Raw genomic sequence first — 18,366 nt, 5'->3', positions numbered from 1 at the left:
TGTTTTGATTAGAAGTGTACTGTTTTACCAAAATAGTTATATGCAGGAAAGGCTGTTGGGTGGACACCCGTATATAAATGCTTTAGACTGAAAGAGCTGATACAGTTTCTAGAATAAGCTGTATTTGAATAAGCGTATTCATCTGCACTAAGGGAATTCTGTAAAACCTTGTAGCAGTAAAACTAGTGTAGATAAGGCTCCCCCCTAGCAATCTATGGCTCATCTAGGAATAATAAACAATAACCCTATTCCCTGAACCTAACTTTACAAAACTGTTGTACAATTTGGAGGAAGGGCATACAGTTTTTATCAATGAGGTTCATTCTTTTACCAGATAAGTGAATGTGACTCCCCCAGTAACAATGGTGTGTTATATTCTTCACTTGGCACCTGCTCTTTTAAATTAGGACTCACTTTTTGATCTTTAACCTTTAAAATTGTATCTCCATCAGTGATGTAAAGTGGCTTGCAATATATACTTGAATAGCACAGATCTTTCACATTGAAGGAAAAATTGAGCACGTTAAGTAGGTGGATGGCAAAAGAGGACCCAGGAAGCCTTAATAATTTCTTTTCAATTCGTTTAAACTCTTCTATTTCACCATAATAGATACTTCGATACGCAGTCTACTAGGAAGTAAAAGTTAAAATGGAGTATGGCAAGACAATGTAGAGCAAATGTGCTTCATTTCAGTCATCGTCTATTTAGAATTCTTTAGAGGGAGATTAAAATTACTTCTCTAAATAACCAATTAATTCAATAAAGCAAATACATGTATTTACATTTACATTTTACATGTATTTACATCTATTTACTGATTCTATTAGAGGAACGTGAGCATTATTGACTTTGGAGTAAACAGTAGGCATAAACTATCTGATTCCTTGATGGTTTTTTGCTTTGTACTCTTACGTATTGAGGGAAGAAACCCAAAATGTTAAAGGTGCAATAAGAAGGGTGCCAAACTGAAAAATGTGCCTCCTTCTTACCAGCTGCTATTCCTACTGCTGAGAAGGAACAGGTTCCAAAACAGGCAGGTGAGTGAGAGCTGGTGACAGCTGGAGAAAAGTAAGGCTTATTTAGTGTGGGAGTGGCTGGTTTCCTAAGGTCCAAAATTGCAGCAAGAACACCTGGAAAAACTCTTGCAATGACCTAATGTGCTGCAGTTTGCATGTATTTTGTAAACTAAAAGGTGACTTTCCTATTTATTTTTCTTGTTACTTTTTATTGTGGGAGGAGGTATAATAACATTCTGCAATACATTGTATTTTTATGGAGCATTGTTTCATAAAATCATCACCTCCTCAATGCTGAGCTAGTAGGAAAAAATGAAATTTCATTGTAATGTCACTTAGATCTATCACCAATCAGCTCTGGTTTCTTCTCACTTAATTACTCATCTCATCCTAAACTATTTATATCTTAGAAATACTTGGTTCATTTTTCCCACTCAGAAGGAATGCGACTAGAACAAATTGAAAACAAAAGGAAAAACCCGAAGTTGCTTCAAAATGAGTGAGCATGGAGTTATTTTTCTGAAAACCCTTGAGCTTCTTGATAAATTATTAGGACTTAAAAAAGAAAAAGCCTAAATCATCAGAGATTTAACTGCAGACGTTTTGTGCTGAGCCTTTTTCCTTTTTAAAGGTTTACAGTGAAAACACTGTTTTGTTCACGATGCATTAATTCTTACTGCTTCTAGAAATTACTTTGGAAGGTATCATATTTTAAATACAAGTTTCCAGTAATTTTTCCACATTACTTCTTTGCTTGTGGGTTTATGCTTGCAGCCAGCAATATATAACAATGGCTTCATTTCTTTCAAAGTTGATACATTTTACATTTGAGTATGTTATTCAGTTTCTCTAACATAGTCTGGAGAACTTCTGCAATACATGGAGCTGGGGCTTCCTAACACTAAACCAAAGTGAATCATTTCCCACACGTTTAAAGTTTCTAACACCTTCACTATTCTTGTATTTTAAATGTGTGGGGAACATTTTTTGCTAACATAATGTGATTTCAGTTAAGCTGTGACAATTCTTAGCAGCTAAGGATCTCTTGCTCTGTTGTCACGTATTGCTATAATTCACCTTCTCTGCAATAATATTTGCATTACAGCTATTAAAATCCATTAAAAGTAAGCCATGCGCAGAATTTTTGGCTTTACCAAAGAGGATAACAAATAGAAGCTGTGATATTATACCTTAAAGTTAACATCCAGGCCATCTGGGCCACAGGGAAGTCAAAAGGAGTTTTGCCATTACTTTAATGACACCAAGTTTTCATGAGATTTTGCAACTAGATCTGCCTAGATACACTCAAGATGGATTTTCCCCCTTCACAATGGCATGAAAAAATGAGAAACTGTCTCAGAAAAGGAGAATCATATCCACAATACGTTCATAGCCACTGTTTCTAGGAGAGTTGAGAGCTACCTTTGTGGTATGCTTCCATTTCTACCAGTCCTGAGGATGACTCTCAGTGGTGGTTCAGCTGTATCAGATTCCAGCCTTCCCAGACCTGTGGGACACCACAACATCTTATCAACAAAGGATGAGATAGAAACTGCATGAAAACCCTTGGAGACTTCTTGCCCTCACAAATTTGCCAGAGGGGTGCAGCTCAGGTGCATCCTTTTACTTCATGAGGATTTACTGGTGACAACAGCTCTACGCTCCGTAACAGACCAGTAGAGAACCAACTGTCTTGCAGCTTCGGTCTGGGCCACGGTACAGGAGGATAGGTGGTGAAGCAGGATACAGTACTAATAGTGGCTGGATACTATCCAGGTCTACAGGGTCTTCCTTTCAAATACACATGGCACAACTCTCCAGCTTTCTATCAAAGCAAAACCAACCACTGCTTTGGGAACAGCCAGCTGGAAGTGAGGGGGACACAAAGATGGCCTTGTAGCAAGAAGAGGGAAGTACTATGGAAAAACATCTAATTCACACAAGTGCTCAACAACTTTTAGGTTCTCTCAAAAATTTCAGTGCTATTAGGTACCCAAATAATGTCTGCTTATGCCTGAGGCTGGACTTCCCTTTCAGAAGTAGGCCTGACCACAGTGATCTCTAAGTTCAGGAATTCAGGACTGTGTTACCATAACACTTAGCTGGGAATAAAAACACATACACTAATATAGCCTCTAACTGGTTCACTGCGTGGCAGGCTTTCTACTTAGCAACAAAAGCCAGCACTAGCATCTCACTCCACTGCTTTGCAGTCTGTAGTGGCTTCTCATTTCATGCAGGATAGAGGGAATCACTAATGCTAATCAAGACTGTAGCAGCTTTTCCAGTGCGAATTGGGAAGTTGCAGCACTAGTGAAACCACTTTTGGGAAACTGCATGATCATCTATGTACAAGAAGGATGAACTTAAACTGAAATTTTGCAGAAAAGAGCTGGAAGGATCATTAGGGAATGAAGGGCCTTTTAAGTGATTAAAATAGAGCAGCTTGTTTAGTCTAGCAAAATTAAGATCAAGGGAGAAAATGAATGCTGTCGACAAATACACTGGTGGAGAGCTGTAAATGCTAGGAGGAAAAACTATTTAGGGTAAAAGACAGCAATGGCACAAGGGTACAAGCTGACCCTTAATTATTTTAGACTGGAAAAACAAGGATAACGTTGCTGCAAGAGTGAAATGCTGGAGTTACGACAGCAGCAATGGAAACAAAAGGTTTAAGAAGGAGTTTGACCTAACTATGAAAGGGTCTATCTCATGGGACTAGCTATGATGTGGGAGATTGGTCTTGATAACTGTGATACTTATGCAGTTTTATCTTTTTAAGACCTAGTCTGCAAACAAACATGTACTGAAATAACTCCAGCCATTGCCTCTCCAGCTGTGAGCAGGACCTTCACACAGCAGCTGCATTCCACAAGAACAATGAAATGAGTCCAGGCTCCCTCACGAGCAAGAGAGACAGGGACTTGGCTTTACTACATTTGGAATATGTTACTTGTAGAACTAAGGATGAGCTTCAGATCTCACTGCATTCATAACCAAATATAAAACTCATTTGCTTGATTTCCTACAGTAAGTTTTATAGGCACATAGACACGTTCTGATTTTAATGATCTTTTCGTTATTTCTACAACTGTGGAGAGAGAGCGAGTGGGGGAAAAGTGTGGTTGTGATTTCCATAACTGTTATAAAATGCTTATTTTTCAATTTTTTTTGAGAAATATAGGCAGGTGTCTAACTTTAGTGAAGGATTCTTCACCATTTCCTAGAGCAGTTTCTTTTAGGATATGTGTTCTTAGACTTCTTAGGAACTTAGAAAAATAATTTCAGAGCTACTTTAAGTTTTGCAGTGCTTTATTAATAAATAACTTGGCAAAAAGACTTTGCCTTTACACATGAGCAGGCTTATGACTGTTCTTAGAATACTCTTTCTGTTGTGCTACATCCAGAGACTATATATAACTTCTTAGACTTTCATCATGGCCTTGTATTTTCATGCTATCAATGAAAGTCCTTCTGATCCTCTAGTCAGAAAAGATAAAAAGGATCTCTAAAGACAATCTATCTTTTTCCTGTCCTGTTGCTGAAGGGAGACTCAGAGGTGTCCACTGGGCTGCCGCATTTCCACGCAACACAGCGAGGCCTGGCTTGGGTGTGTGGCTTGTCTTAAAATGACTGACTACTCTTCACAAATCTTAAACAGACAGTTAGAGGAAAAGCATTAGAGACACATCTCTTTATGATCAGGTTTAGATTTGCTGGTTTTAAATTCCTCATTATATTTTGTCTGATCAGAAGAAACTGTTCATCTAGTACCGTAAGTGCTTTCAGGCAGACTATAAAAGTCTCAGCGTATTCAGCTAACGGATAATCTTACCCAAAGATCTAAACTACTTATTTATAAAACACAATTAAAAAATGATCTTTGGTGTAAAGCAGTTACTGTAGAGAGGGTTTGGGCCAGTTGGATCTAGCAGCACAAATAGGAGAAAGGGAAAACAATCCTATAAATGGATGAGATGTAGATTTATGAGATCATCTTGAAATTCCCCCAAGATAAACATCAGGAATAAGTTACCATAGAAAACAAGTGGTGATTATCTATGAGTTCAAGAGATACCTGATTCTTTCTGCAGACCACTGGATCATGTTATTCCAGAATAAGATCCTGTCACGGTTACATTTCAGATCCATGGTCTAAACTGGGCTGAATGGGAAACTTCCAAGACCACCTATGTATTACTGGAAATAACTGGGGATTCTGTGAAGGATTTCCCAACTCAGTATTCATTTCTGTATACATTTCTTGTGCTCTAGACTGGTCAAGGGGTGGTGGCCAGAGAAAATACATGCTTATTACTTTACTGTGGTCTTGTTGCAAGGAACTGGGGGGAAGAGGGAGAGGACAAACCCAGAACCACTGGAGAATTGTGAACTCATACAGCTTCCTACAGGCAGCTCTATTTTTTAATTGCTTTCTGACAACCACTGACATCTGTAGATAATATATTTTAAAGTCATAATTCTTCCTTCATTCTACAGGAGCTAAACCCTGCTTCACTGTAAAAATGATCTAAAGGATATTCAACAAGAAAATTCACAGAGCACCATGGACTCTGCTTATCCTCAGGTCAGATCTACGGCTTTCACTTTGTTAAACAATTTTACAGTAGAGAAATCCTAATTTCCTCAAGCCTAATTGGTACTGTGAGAATTCCTCACAGGTGTAAATTGTTACAGCTTTATGGATGAATTTGAAATATCTCTATGTTTCTTTTCTTCCTTTTCTTTATCAAGTCCAGACATCACTGAGTTTTATAGAATGTATGTGAAATCCTATTTAAAGCAACATTTACATTGTGGAAAGAAGGAAAACCACCAAAACTGTGTCGTATTTTGCTTTTCAAAGTGTTCTTTTGCAGCTTACATTATGAACTCTTGGTTTATTCAGTCAGAATATCTAAGGATATTTCCCAGTAGCACAGCTTTCTACCTGTGAAAAAAGCTTCATACCTTTTTTGAACTCTCCTACATCATACACAGATTTGTAACTAGAAAAGCACTTTAACTGGACAGGAAGATACATTCAGAAGAAATTCAGCTTTAATCAGGAAATGTGTTTGAATGGATTATTGCATGAGTTTTAGAAGGAAAATATTAAAGTTCAGTATTTCAGATTGTGTGTCCTTCCTACCTTGACTCCATCATGTGCAGACTTTTTGCATACATAAATGAAAAGACCTGGCTGACCTGAAAAGCTGGCATGTATCAACTAATAATTTTAATATAAGTTTACTGCTGGTAGAAAGTATAATGAATACGAACAAGCAGGTATAGAATGTAAATAACAGTATATATCTACGCCCTTTGAATGAAGAATAGTGGAAGTTTGCCCTGTCAACAGATTTTTCCCTAAAAGGAAACATTTCACAGAATCCAAAAAATAGCCATGCACAAGCCCAATTGTACATATCTCTGCCTGAGAGTGTTGAACTTTTTACGAGATAGTTTAAATGATGTCTTTAAAACATTTCCTAAAAAGGAAAAGATAGATTTGTCCACAGCAGATTAAAAGATGTGTTAAGAAACAATGAAAAAACAATCCAAAATTGGACTCCATAGTATTTAAATTTATTTGCACTTAGCACCCATCTGAATATCAAAACACTAAGTCAAATTCAGCATCAATTTATACTTTGCCTGACATCCTAGACTTCACTGTGGGATACAACACAGTACACAATTAGCCTGGCCTTCTAAAGAAATGCAGTTTGGAAATCTCACTAAGTGTTTGTATGTACATGGCATCCTGAAGTACTTTTGAAAACCTTGGTCTGCTTCAGTCGGAGTTGACGGACAGGTAAATGGCTCAGTTCTGTTCGCTACAAAATTGATGAAAATAAGCAGCTGGGCAGCAGAGAAAGATCTGTTTACTATGCCTGTACTCCCCCAATGCTGAATAGGCTGTATCATGAAAGGAGCCTTTTTTAGACGTGAGAGAATCCACACAACAGGATTTCCCCCTGTTCCTAAAGATGTGAAAGCTCTTAAAAACCATGATGCATTAGCAATGCTGGTTTATTTGTGTAAGTGTGCGTACTTATGTCTTGATATGCATATAATGTTATAGATTGAATTTTATTCTGCACCAGAAAAAGCTGCATTACCCAGTGGGTCATCCACTAACTTATGGTCTTTTCCCATATTTGCCCACTGGCATGATGTATCTTATCTTCCAACGTGCCAAGGGCTAAATGGTTATCACTTAATGTAGTAAGGAAACCTTCAGAATGCCCCTTGCAGAGGCAAGTTACCAGTGGAGAGAGGCAGGCAGTAGGACCTTTTAAAATCTATATTCAGTTTTCAGAACTGCAAAAGGAGCCCTACACCTGAAGGAGTGTGCAATTTTTATTTTGCTTGTTTTCATGTTATATGATACACAGAAAGCAAGGCACAGTGGGCACACTTTAATCTGAGTGACACTTTGTGAGGTGCATGGGGAAGAGGCAAACCCCACTATTCTAGCAGGGAAAAGCTCTAGGACTATGCATAAACTGGGCTTTTGGCTGAGGGGGTATCCCCTGGCAACATCCTGTCCAAGATCAGAGCAAGACCCAAGCAGACATTACTTTTTCATTCCTATGCTCAGTTTTTGGTAGAAGAAACTGAACATATGGGGCAGAGGGGAGCTAGGCATGCTTTAGCTAGGTCTTGATGCTGTTCCGCTGAAGGATCTTAACCTCAGTGTTCAATGTATCTCCGTTGCTCAACACCAACACAGTCTGAATGAATTAATTTCCAAGTGGAAAAGCCTAGAGGTTTTAAGTTGGTGTGAAGGCACTGAGACTTAGTGAGCGATGGCACAGCCTCCTGCAGATTGTGGGACAGCTATGCGTTGGGCTCATAGAGCCATTTTTTTTGTTGCATGAAGTGCAAAATAATCTTCTTGCTATATGACCCTTTCCCACCCTGATGAAATGATCTGGTGAAAGGATGCTACCTCACATGTGGACTACTTAAGAGTTTTTGTCCTTTCATTCAATAACAGTAGGAAAGGAAAATATCCGTTGATTATTCTCATATCAGGGAGCAATCCACACTATTAACAAGATAAATATTTTTCATGATGCAGCAGTAATTAATGATGTCCGTTTCTCTTGCTTGCTTGCTTTAGGAATAGTGTCAGATACACCGTGGTTACAGGATGGTTTAGGGTTACAAATACTGCTGGGGTAGAGTGCCTCATGCCTTGTTTAGAAAGACTTAACCAGAGAGTTATTTCATGGTGGTCTGGTTGCACCTGTTCACACTTAACTGATTCTGCACAAGTTTGACCTCTGTCTGACATCTCTGCTACTGTGTCATGGCACAGTGAATATCCCTCTGTCACTGGACATGTGTTGAATTATTTCTTGAACTCTCATGACAGCCAGGTTATTCTAACTGCTCTCCAGACATAGGATGAGACAGTCCTTGGTCCCCAGCACAGTTCCAAAAAGACAAGCAATAATAGTCAAACAAATAAATTAGATGCCTTACTGGTAATCCCTGAATATTACATTTCCTATCTTGCTCTCTTTTCCAAGTCATATAATCATATTGCCTTATGATTGATTATGCTTCAAACTGAAAGCAAAACCTAGATTTTTTTTTTTCTTCAAATGATATAGTTTTTCATGGGAGTTTATAGAAAATAAGATTTTAAAGCATCTGTTATTGAAACCTTATACAGTCTGTTAAGCATACATATTTACAATACCACATTGTGTATAATCTAGTAAAGCACTGCAGTTCCATATAACAATACTCCTTAGATACTCCAGCTAATGCTCTTAGGCTAAGCGTTGCCCTCCCATTTACCCGCAAATTTTTTCATCTAATTTGACAGAACATACAAAAGTTGATAGAAGCACAGTGCTATCTTTCTTATTCTAGAGATGTCAGTCTCAGCTGTGGAGATATTAAATGATTTGCCCAAGTTCAAGCCCACAGTTCACTAGAGCCCACTAGAGCCAAGAGAGCCTAGAAGTTCAGGTTAACGCTGTAATTGAAGGAAACTTTTCCTTTCCCTTTGTTCTTGCTGTTAGCTTGGTTGTCAGCCCTGGCAATGCTAGGGAAAACTCCCTTTCCTGTATCAATCCAAGCACAGCTATCAGTGTTGGAAAGCATGTTATTTCCAGTGTGAGAAATGTCATTCTTCAATGCGCACCTCCTTAGCGTGGTTAGGATTTCCCCAATAATACCACAGGATATAGGGCTTACTGTAGAATTCTAGTTAACATTTAGCATACTTGTGGCTTATATTCAAAAGTAATTTCATAAGCCACATGCAGTGAAAGAATTGCAACCCTGTGGATGCAGAACATCAATATTTACAGTCAGCTTGTTAAGTTGCTGTCTCCATCTGCATTTTTCTAGCGAAGAGCAGTTTGGATAAAATAACAAGTCACGTGAAGCTTTTCTGAATTTAGAAAATACTTGATGATCAAACATAAATACATGAACCATGAACTGCAGATATGTGTATTGGCCGGGAAAGGAAATAGAAATACTATGAGTAAGTCTATTTTCACAATTTTTCCAACCTACTACATAAAATTTACTGGAAATTAAGGTGGGGGGAAAGAGACTATATCCCCAGATTTTTTTCTGTGCTGCAGCAGAGGGCTTTGTTAAAAAGGAAGAGCAGGAATGAAAAATATTTTGAGCTGATATACCTATGTTTTTCTGAAACTTGGCCTCAGCCTATTCTTGTTGCTTGTTGAGAATTTCCTACACAAATTAGAGAATGTCCTTGTAGAGAACCCTGATAACTAGCTTCCTTGTTAACACTGATAACTGCAAAAATGAAAAAGGACTGTAAAGTAGAATCATCCTTACAGTATTATAAGACTCTTCAGATTTATTTTTTTTTAAATTTTCTGCCCTTTTCTGTCATGTTAACATACTGTACAGTTATTTATACTCATTTGCCAGCAAATCCAGATGCTTGTCCTGTATACACTTTGTACTGATATGGGTAAACAGGTGAAATGAAATGGATACCTTCAGCATATTAAAGTTTCAGGAGGATGAATTCAAATAAATATGAATGACAAGCAATTTTTATTAACATAATGTAGCTTTCACACTGTGAAGAGAAAAGTAAGGTTGCTGTGGAAGTCATTAATTGCTTTGCTGTACTGATACAAGGGACTTTCAAAAGGAACTGTGTGCTTGGTCAAACTTTTTTTGCATCAAACCCCTGTTCTCAGGGTTCCTGCAAGATTCCTTGCTAAGCTGTTTTCCATCCCTCAGTTGTGATCTAGGTTGGAGGGGTTTTTTTGGCTTTTCAGTTTCCTCTAAGGCATTGGCTTTGGTCCTTGTTAAGAAGAAGTGTATTGTGATACACTTGTATTGTGTATTATTGTATTGTGACAGCTGAGATGCAGATCAAATTACACAAACCAGTATTTTACAGAAGACCATGTCAGAACAGAAGCTGAGCAAATTTCAACCTTACATCTTCTAGATCTTTACATGTAAGACTGAGAAGAACAATTCAGGGATCCAGCTTTTGAGGGAAATAACAAGAAGGCTTTAAAGAAAGATGAAATCTACTTTGCCAACATAAAAATCCTGTTCTTGACTTAAGCAAAGGTTCTCCTCCACAACACAGTAGTTCTTTTTGCCTGGAGCGATAGTTATCATTTTATTTCAGACCACCCACCCTCATCATAAGACCTAAGGATTTACAAATTTAGAAGAGCAATCACATAGGAAGGATAACACAGACCAAACCGTCCTGTGATAGTGAGACATTTTTCAGCAGACTAAGGCAGGAAATCAATTATAAAACACAACAAAGTAAAAATAATATTACTGCAATAGCTGCTGTATGAATCCATTTCCGCTTTCTAGGGAATGCTTACTTGAGAAGTCCTGCAAGATAATGACTTTTTATTCACCAAATACTTTTAATGTTCTAATAGTGGTATTTGAAGCTGGTTTACACAGATGTCTAATTCCCATTTCAACCAAACTTCCCCGATGCTAATGACTGACAGATTTTTTTCCAGTGGAAGTTTTGACCTAAATTCTCATTAGGTTCTAAATTCTTAGGTCCCATAAGAAACGTGTGGCCAAGCAGAGGCTTGAACTTGCTTTCTAAAATACAAAAAGCACTATAGTCACAGAACCACTGTTCTTCTTGGATCATGAATGCATTGGATATTTGATTCAGGCTTATACACAGAGAATACGAAGTCAGAGGCAATTAAGCATTATCTTAAAAATAAACACAGTTCTTGGCCATTCTGCATCTCAGTTCCTCATTTACAGGAATAACATGGGAGACTATAGCTGCGTGTCTCATTAATGCACAATAATATAAGTGCTTAACTGGAAAAAGGGCTAATGACTGTGCTCCTAAAACACACTGAAGGAATGGAATTAGTTAGCAGCGAATCCCTAGAAATTTTAAGGATAAGTATATATTAAATCATCCAGGACTTACAAGTTCTGATAGGAAGATAACCACATTTATTTGTATCTAAATGAAGAAGAGTCTACAAACTGTGTCAGGTTTTTACCTAAAGACTTCAGTGAAAGCTGCTGGAACTTTGCCATTAACTTCACTAGAAGTTTACTTTCGTCTCCAATTACTTAAAATCGGTGTATATTTCAGAGGGTCCTACCTGCTTGGAGTTTGCCCTTAAAACCTCAGAAGTAAACCGAATTGGAGAAGTCAACTGAATTAAGATAGTAGAATTGATCTGCTCCTTGGTCCCATATTTCTGCAACTCTACTGCAATCTGTTTCATTACAGCAGAAAACAAAACTTCATGGTTTGGTGAAGCTATGTACTGAATCACAAAGACATAGCAATTTAAAGTTGGGGTTTTTTTTATTGTATTGCACAAGATATCTATGCAATCCATGTAGGTATTGTATTAAAGGATCCATATTTCCCAAAACATTGGCTGTTGCAGCACACATCACAAGCATTGTGAATAACCAGTGCCTTCTTTAAAAATTAAAATAATCAGTTGCAATTTTAAGCATGTGTGGAAATAAATGAAAAAAAAAAAAAGCAAGGAGCATCAATACATATTTCTTTTCAAACACACAAATATACAATTTTCAGAAGAGCACCAATAATGCCAAGCAACTATTTTGATGATAGACCGTATGTGTAGGCTCTGCAGTAAAATGCCAATACGCACACAAAAAATATATTTCAACTTTTAAAATAATTTAACTATAATATCTTGCATGTGTCACCTGTTTACAACATATCATTTCATATACAATGTAAATTTGTGCATACTCATTAAAGCAGCTGAGACTCTGGGAGAGGTGTTCAAGCTGAAAAAGCCTTCAAATTGTTCACATCTGAATACAGAGCGGTAGTGTAAGACCAAGAAAGTAATTACAGTGAAAGTATAACAGAAGTGGTACTATGGAAATGAAGAAAAACACTATCAAACCCTCAAACACAAGGTTCTAGGAAGAGGCCTACATGTAAATTGATGTTGTAATAATTTATAAGAGTGAATAATTAATATCAGTCTCCTTTCTGACACTTAGAGGTTCTCATATATTCAGAAGCCCATAGAGGTGAACTAACCAAATGTCACAATCAGTATCATCCTCAAACTCTGTTTCTTAAGTTTCTGATCATTAATACTGGTACTTAAAAACATTTTATATTTGCTGAAAACTGTTATTAAAATTTACCTTCCTGCTATGAGAATTTAGTGTAATAAAAAACATGAAAAACAATAGGTAAAAAAATAGCATCTTAAGAATATTTTTAGAAAACCCGTCAAACAACTGCAAATACAGCTGATTTTTAAGTGTCTCTACTTTTGAACTGTTTTGTTGTTGTTGTTGTTTTTGTTTATCACTTATAAAGAAGCAAGGGAGTACCAGTTCTAAGATTTATTCTTGTCCATTACATTGAGGACCTCATCCAAAAGTGAAGGTCCCAAGTCAAGTTGTAATGAGAGAAGAGAGCCTGCAAGATCTGAAAGAGATTCTTCTGACTTTGTCTTGGTTAGTTCACATGAAAGTTGACTGTCATCAAATAAATCAACTGTTTGCCAATCAGTGCATCGTTCAGAAAAGCTGGATGAGTGACTGTCTCTACCATTAGTAAACTGTGAAGAAGAACCATTTTGCTCCCATATGTCATCTTTGTATGTTTCTCCATCCTCCATCTGTTTACCTTTTTCCTGCAATTTTTCTTCTATTACTGGCTCACAGCTAAGCCTAGGATTTCTTGATGACCTGATGGATTCTTGCTTTGAATTAAATGTCACTGGTGACAATAAGGGCAATGTAAGGGCTTGAGAACCCCCAATGGCAGGAAGGGAAATAGCATTTTTGAGCACTGGTGATGGAGTTTCTGTAAACATGGACTCAGAAGTGCTGTTTGCCCTTAAGAATTCATTGTGGCCACTAGACTGGCTAATTCTGGTTTCTCCTTCATTTCCAGGCAATAGCTCATAGTTGCCCTGCAAAAAGGAAATGTCTCCAAAAACATCATGCTGTCCCTCTTTTCCAATGTGTATGGTGTGACGAAAATCTCCAAGTGGTGGACTGATCATATCAGGAGATAAGATATCCCTTAGTTTGAATTTCTTCCCTTTCTTATTGTTAGCAGCTTTCAAGTAGATGGGTGTCTTGGCTGGCATCTTGCTTGTAGTTTCTGAGAGAGGAAGTTATATAAAAAAAAAAAGGAAGCAGAGAAGAAGCCTCTTACAAAGTCAGTTATTCTTGGGAGATCTTCAGTGTTATCAATGTTACACCATCATCTTTAACCACGCTTGCACATGAAGTCCTTTTCTTCTGATGCAGAAAACTGTGGGGTATGTGAAGGTGGATGTCTCCTACTGCAGATCTTTCCAAGGTAGAACACAAGTTCAAGGTCAGTTAGCAACCAAACGCCATGCTACTTCCAGAACTTGAGAAAATCTGCATGGGATACAAAATCAGGTTATCATTAATTCATTTTTCATGGTTCATTCAGTCTTGCTTTTACAAAGATAATAAAAAAAAAATAATAGTTCTGGTAGTCCCAGCCTGCAGATTAGCTTTACGGTGTTGCTTCCCTCCACTAGGCAGGATAAAAGAGTTTAGATTAACAAGGGCTAGCTAACCTTTCTCTGACTTCATAGCTTTTTTTTGAAGTCAGTTTCTTAGACAAGGTTGCTGAGCACAACTCATTTGATAAATATCACTATCTCAATCTTTCTCCTCCTTATTCTGGCATTCAAAGTCCTGCCCTTTGACAGAACATGCAGAAACACATTTATAACATTCAACAACATTAATCTTTTGGTAGATGCAGGAAGATTGACAGAATATTCAAGAAACCTTTTTGGAAAAAGAGTAGACCACCTTGGATTAGAGAACTTCAGATACCCCCATTTAGTTCTGGAAACTAAATGTCACCATCACCAATAACATTTCTGATAATTGTGCCCATTTAAAAGGGCAGTTGTGGGTACTTGAAAAAAGTGCTAGTCCAGATCTTTACAATTAGTTAGAAACATCCAAATGCAGGTGTGTTAGATAAGACTGATTCTTGTCATTCTTTAGACTACAGGAATTCTCCACAGCAATTAGTTATAGACTAGCTCATGAATTATGTAGGCCATGAGGCCATGGTGACTCAGAGTTGCTCTGTGCAACCAAATGAAACAGCATTTGCAAACCAAGTCATCCTATTAGAGTGTGGTCTCTGAAAAGCCTGGCAAAGCAGTCCACAAAGGATAACAGGCTATTGGGCCAAAATGTTAAGGAAAAACACTCTTTATTAATGCTTTTATGGTGTATTTCTTCCTTACAGTACCAGCTCCTGACTCTTGAGCAATATCAGAATATTCATTTTTCTCCTGGACGTTTTTGTACTTTCCCTTATTAAGCCCATGGACCATCAGAGCATCACAGGTCACTCCTCCTCACCAGAACACTTAGCCACAAATCCCTCACACTCTGTCCATCACCATCCTTACTCTGTAAAGGAGGTTGTAGCTTTTGCACAGAAAGACTGTTCTATGCAATAAGTGAAGGGATGTTATCTTCAACAAGGGCTACTTTTGCTGCCTTTTATCCGTATTTTCCCTTCACCAAATTAAGCCCAGTAAGAATCACCAGTTTTACAACTTTGTACTGTATGGCTATACAGCCAGATTGTCAAGAAGTATTTAAGCATTTTCACAAATCCTTTAACCCGAGTAATTAGTTTTTACAGTGGAGTACTCAACTGTGCATCACAAGGAGAGCTGGGAATCTAGCCACGTTAAGGTTTTTTGATTCACACCAGATATCTACTGCACTTCAGATATTGTTGAAAACTGGCCCCCAAAAGTATAACAGATATAAACAGCTGAAATCTGTCATACAAAATAAGCTCCATATTCAATAAGTTATGACAACATTTTATACTTTTAAGCTCAATTTTGAAAATACAATTGATTGCATTAATCAGTTAAAAGCACTTCAGAGCTTCTTTCTGCACAACAGAAAGGTATTTCATTGGGATCTACAGAGCATTATGAGATTCACATTACATACCAAAACTCCACAAACTTAACTCCATGTCAGTACTGTAAAATACAAAAGTAAGTCCTATAAAAGATCTCTACTTGTGCCCCATGCCATGGGAACTGAACTGATTAGTCAGCTTGGTTACCTTTCAGTTTTAAACTGAAAAAATTCACTGCATTGTTTCTCCCCCTGATTATCATTCTACCAAGCAACCCACTTAGCTAAACAAAATGTCCTCAACTCTGAAGAGAAGACTATTCCTAGCAAACAAAGCAAAATGGTGAGGTTGTTTTATCTAGTGAACACAGCTCTATCTCATTCCTCAGGAATAACAGGCTGAATCCCCTCTGATTCCAATTCCTCATTCTTTCAGATCTTTTAATCTGGAATGAATGGCAATGTAGTGTCAATGTGATCCAAAGTCATGCCTGTTGGTAGCTAGTTTAAAAGTAAAACGACAAATCCTTGTCCATTCAAAGCTTTCACGGCTTTCGCAGGTTTGGATGTGTATCAAAGACCATTATCACCATCCTCCACAAGGACATTTCAAAGAAACCTGAAGGACACAATGAAACATCTGAACATCAAGAAATACTAAAATCAAGTGTAAAATAACTTTTAATATAAATAATCCATTTTGACACACAAGAAGGGCAGTGTATTTTATTTAGCTCATAGCTCAGGATGAAAAAAAATATGCAAAACCCCAAAATAGAGCAAACTTTTGGGCATCCAGATCTCCTGTAGTTCTTGCACTATGGGAGAGCCCCAGTAAGGGGCAGTGTAAAACCACGCTACCTCAGAGGATGCTGCAAGAGACTCAGTGTCAAGAATTATAATCTCCCTCTATACAGCAGTCCCTGCAATTGTGAAGGCCTTGCCTTCCATTTGGCCAGTGCAAGACGCTTTAGATTTGAAGATAAGAACTTCCACAATTACATGTTTACTGCAAGCATTGTTTTCTCTGCTGAAAGCAAAAACTATCCTTGCTCTAGATTTCACTAGCCACTCTATTGAAAATTATTTACAAGGTGTAATTTGCAAAAAGATAAGAGTTCCCTCCTCAATGGACAAGCATTCCATGTACAGCATAACATAAGCTTTGGAGCAACTGTGCTTCATTTCTGCATACCTATCCTCTTTGTCAACTACTACAGATTTTAAGCTACTTTAAACAGCTGAAGTATATCATAAATCTGGTAACAAATACTGTTGTTACTCATATTTCATTTACAATTAAATAAGGAACAACCTATATCTACATATAACATGGTCTAAAAAAAAAAAAAAAGTAGTTCTTTTACTTAAAAAAAAATAAATAAATCCAACTTTGGCAAATGAAGAAACGCTTAATGAGATTAAGCCTCCAGATAAAACTCCTGCAAAACTAAGAAAACAATAACCTTACACACTCTCTCCACTCAGCAAGATTTAATGAAATCACCAGTACACATATGCTAAGAGAAGGAACAGAACACACTCCTATCTCGATACCTGACCACAAAGTAAAGTTCACCTTGTCTTAAAATGATACCTTTTTCTGATCTTGCTGCTAAAAGTGTCTCTGTTTTGACTAATTTCAACTCAGTAACTAAGTGAATGTATAGCCAAACTGAAAACCTAAGTAAGAAATTATCAGAAGACCAAACACATAACCAAAAGTCCAGTCCCAGACTGCCAGCCTACAGTGGAAGACCTTAATTTAAGAGAAAAACAACACTAAAGGATTTTTCTTCCAGTTAAAGAGAAATCCCTCTCCTAACAAGATAAGCCAAGCCAGAGAAATTTCAGCCCAGTGAAAATTAAAGTTTTTGTTTGGCTGTAACACTTGCTCATTTTCATTCCTGTCACTTCACGCTTTCATATAAGTGTTTTGCTTGGTAACAAAGACTAATATTTTCAGAGCCACTTCTCAATCCACCTTGTGAACCTTCTGTCCACTCAGCAATCATCACCTTCCACACAGCTCGAAGTTTTCCACGGATGCCTTAATTTATTCCACAGCCCGTTTTAAAAGGACAGGCTATCAGCAAATACCTCAACAGCTAAGGTTACAAAGCCAGAGACAAATAAGAGTCAATGTACAAAATTTTATTTGTGTGCAAATCCCAGAGACCTAGATCCTTAAGCAGTGTCCTAGGCAAAGAAATGACAGAAAGAAAATCCTATTTACACAGGGCAATAGCAGAAGCAAGTGTGCACTCTGGGAAGCCTATGGTCTTTTTACAGGACAATCCTGTGCAGGGACTGTGCCTTATACATCATTGGCTAGAAGGGTGTAAGCTTTAGTGAAACCCGTGTCCAAAACATTGTTTAAAATAGCGTTGAATTACCTTGTGGAATGAGTCACTAGGAGAAAACAGAGTCTGTAAACTATTTAAATATCCAAATGTGAATAGAGTAACCCAGCAAAAGACAGACACAAACTGTGCAATAAACTGCCACAACTTTTCTACAAAATGAAATATCCGCAAGTATAGAAGAATTAGGCTTTAGAAATTCATTTTGGGTTCTAGCTACCAGTAGTTTTCAGCAGCGCAAACGAACTGTTGAGAATGTCCTTGCCAGTGCTGTTACTTTCACTATGCCTGAAACATCAATGCAAATAATGTTTTTATTGGTTTTTAACAGGGGCTTGAACTAGTGCAGTCAATTCCTGAATGCTGGTAAAACAAACTCCCAGTATAACCAAGTCTTCAGGTACAAGAAAAGCAGCATATGATGCACTATAGAGTTTACCTTTTTATGTTCTCATGGACTTAGGCGTCTGTATCAACTGGCAGCCTCTGAAGATGAGAGGCCACAACTCTGCCCACTTCTAGACCAGGCCACTAGTGAGCCTCTGCTTATAGAGCC

At 37.6% G+C, this 18,366-nt stretch overlaps 1 protein-coding gene across 1 annotated transcript; it reads right to left on the bottom strand.

The window, feature by feature from the left end:
• Window positions 1–11,849: 11,849 nt before the first annotated feature.
• Window positions 11,850–13,652, bottom strand: CDC42EP3 (CDC42 effector protein 3). Its single transcript, XM_074168105.1, has one exon. It carries the CDS (start codon window positions 13,650–13,652, stop codon window positions 12,891–12,893), a length of 762 nt encoding a protein of 253 aa, XP_074024206.1. The 3' UTR covers window positions 11,850–12,890.
• Between the last annotated feature and the right edge of the window lie 4,714 nt (window positions 13,653–18,366).

This window comes from Numenius arquata, chromosome 2 (assembly GCF_964106895.1).
Source record: "Numenius arquata chromosome 2, bNumArq3.hap1.1, whole genome shotgun sequence".
Classification (NCBI taxonomy): Eukaryota; Metazoa; Chordata; class Aves; order Charadriiformes; family Scolopacidae; genus Numenius; species Numenius arquata.
The sequence above is the reverse complement of the archived record's forward strand: the minus strand, read 5'-3'. Positions and strand labels throughout refer to the sequence as shown.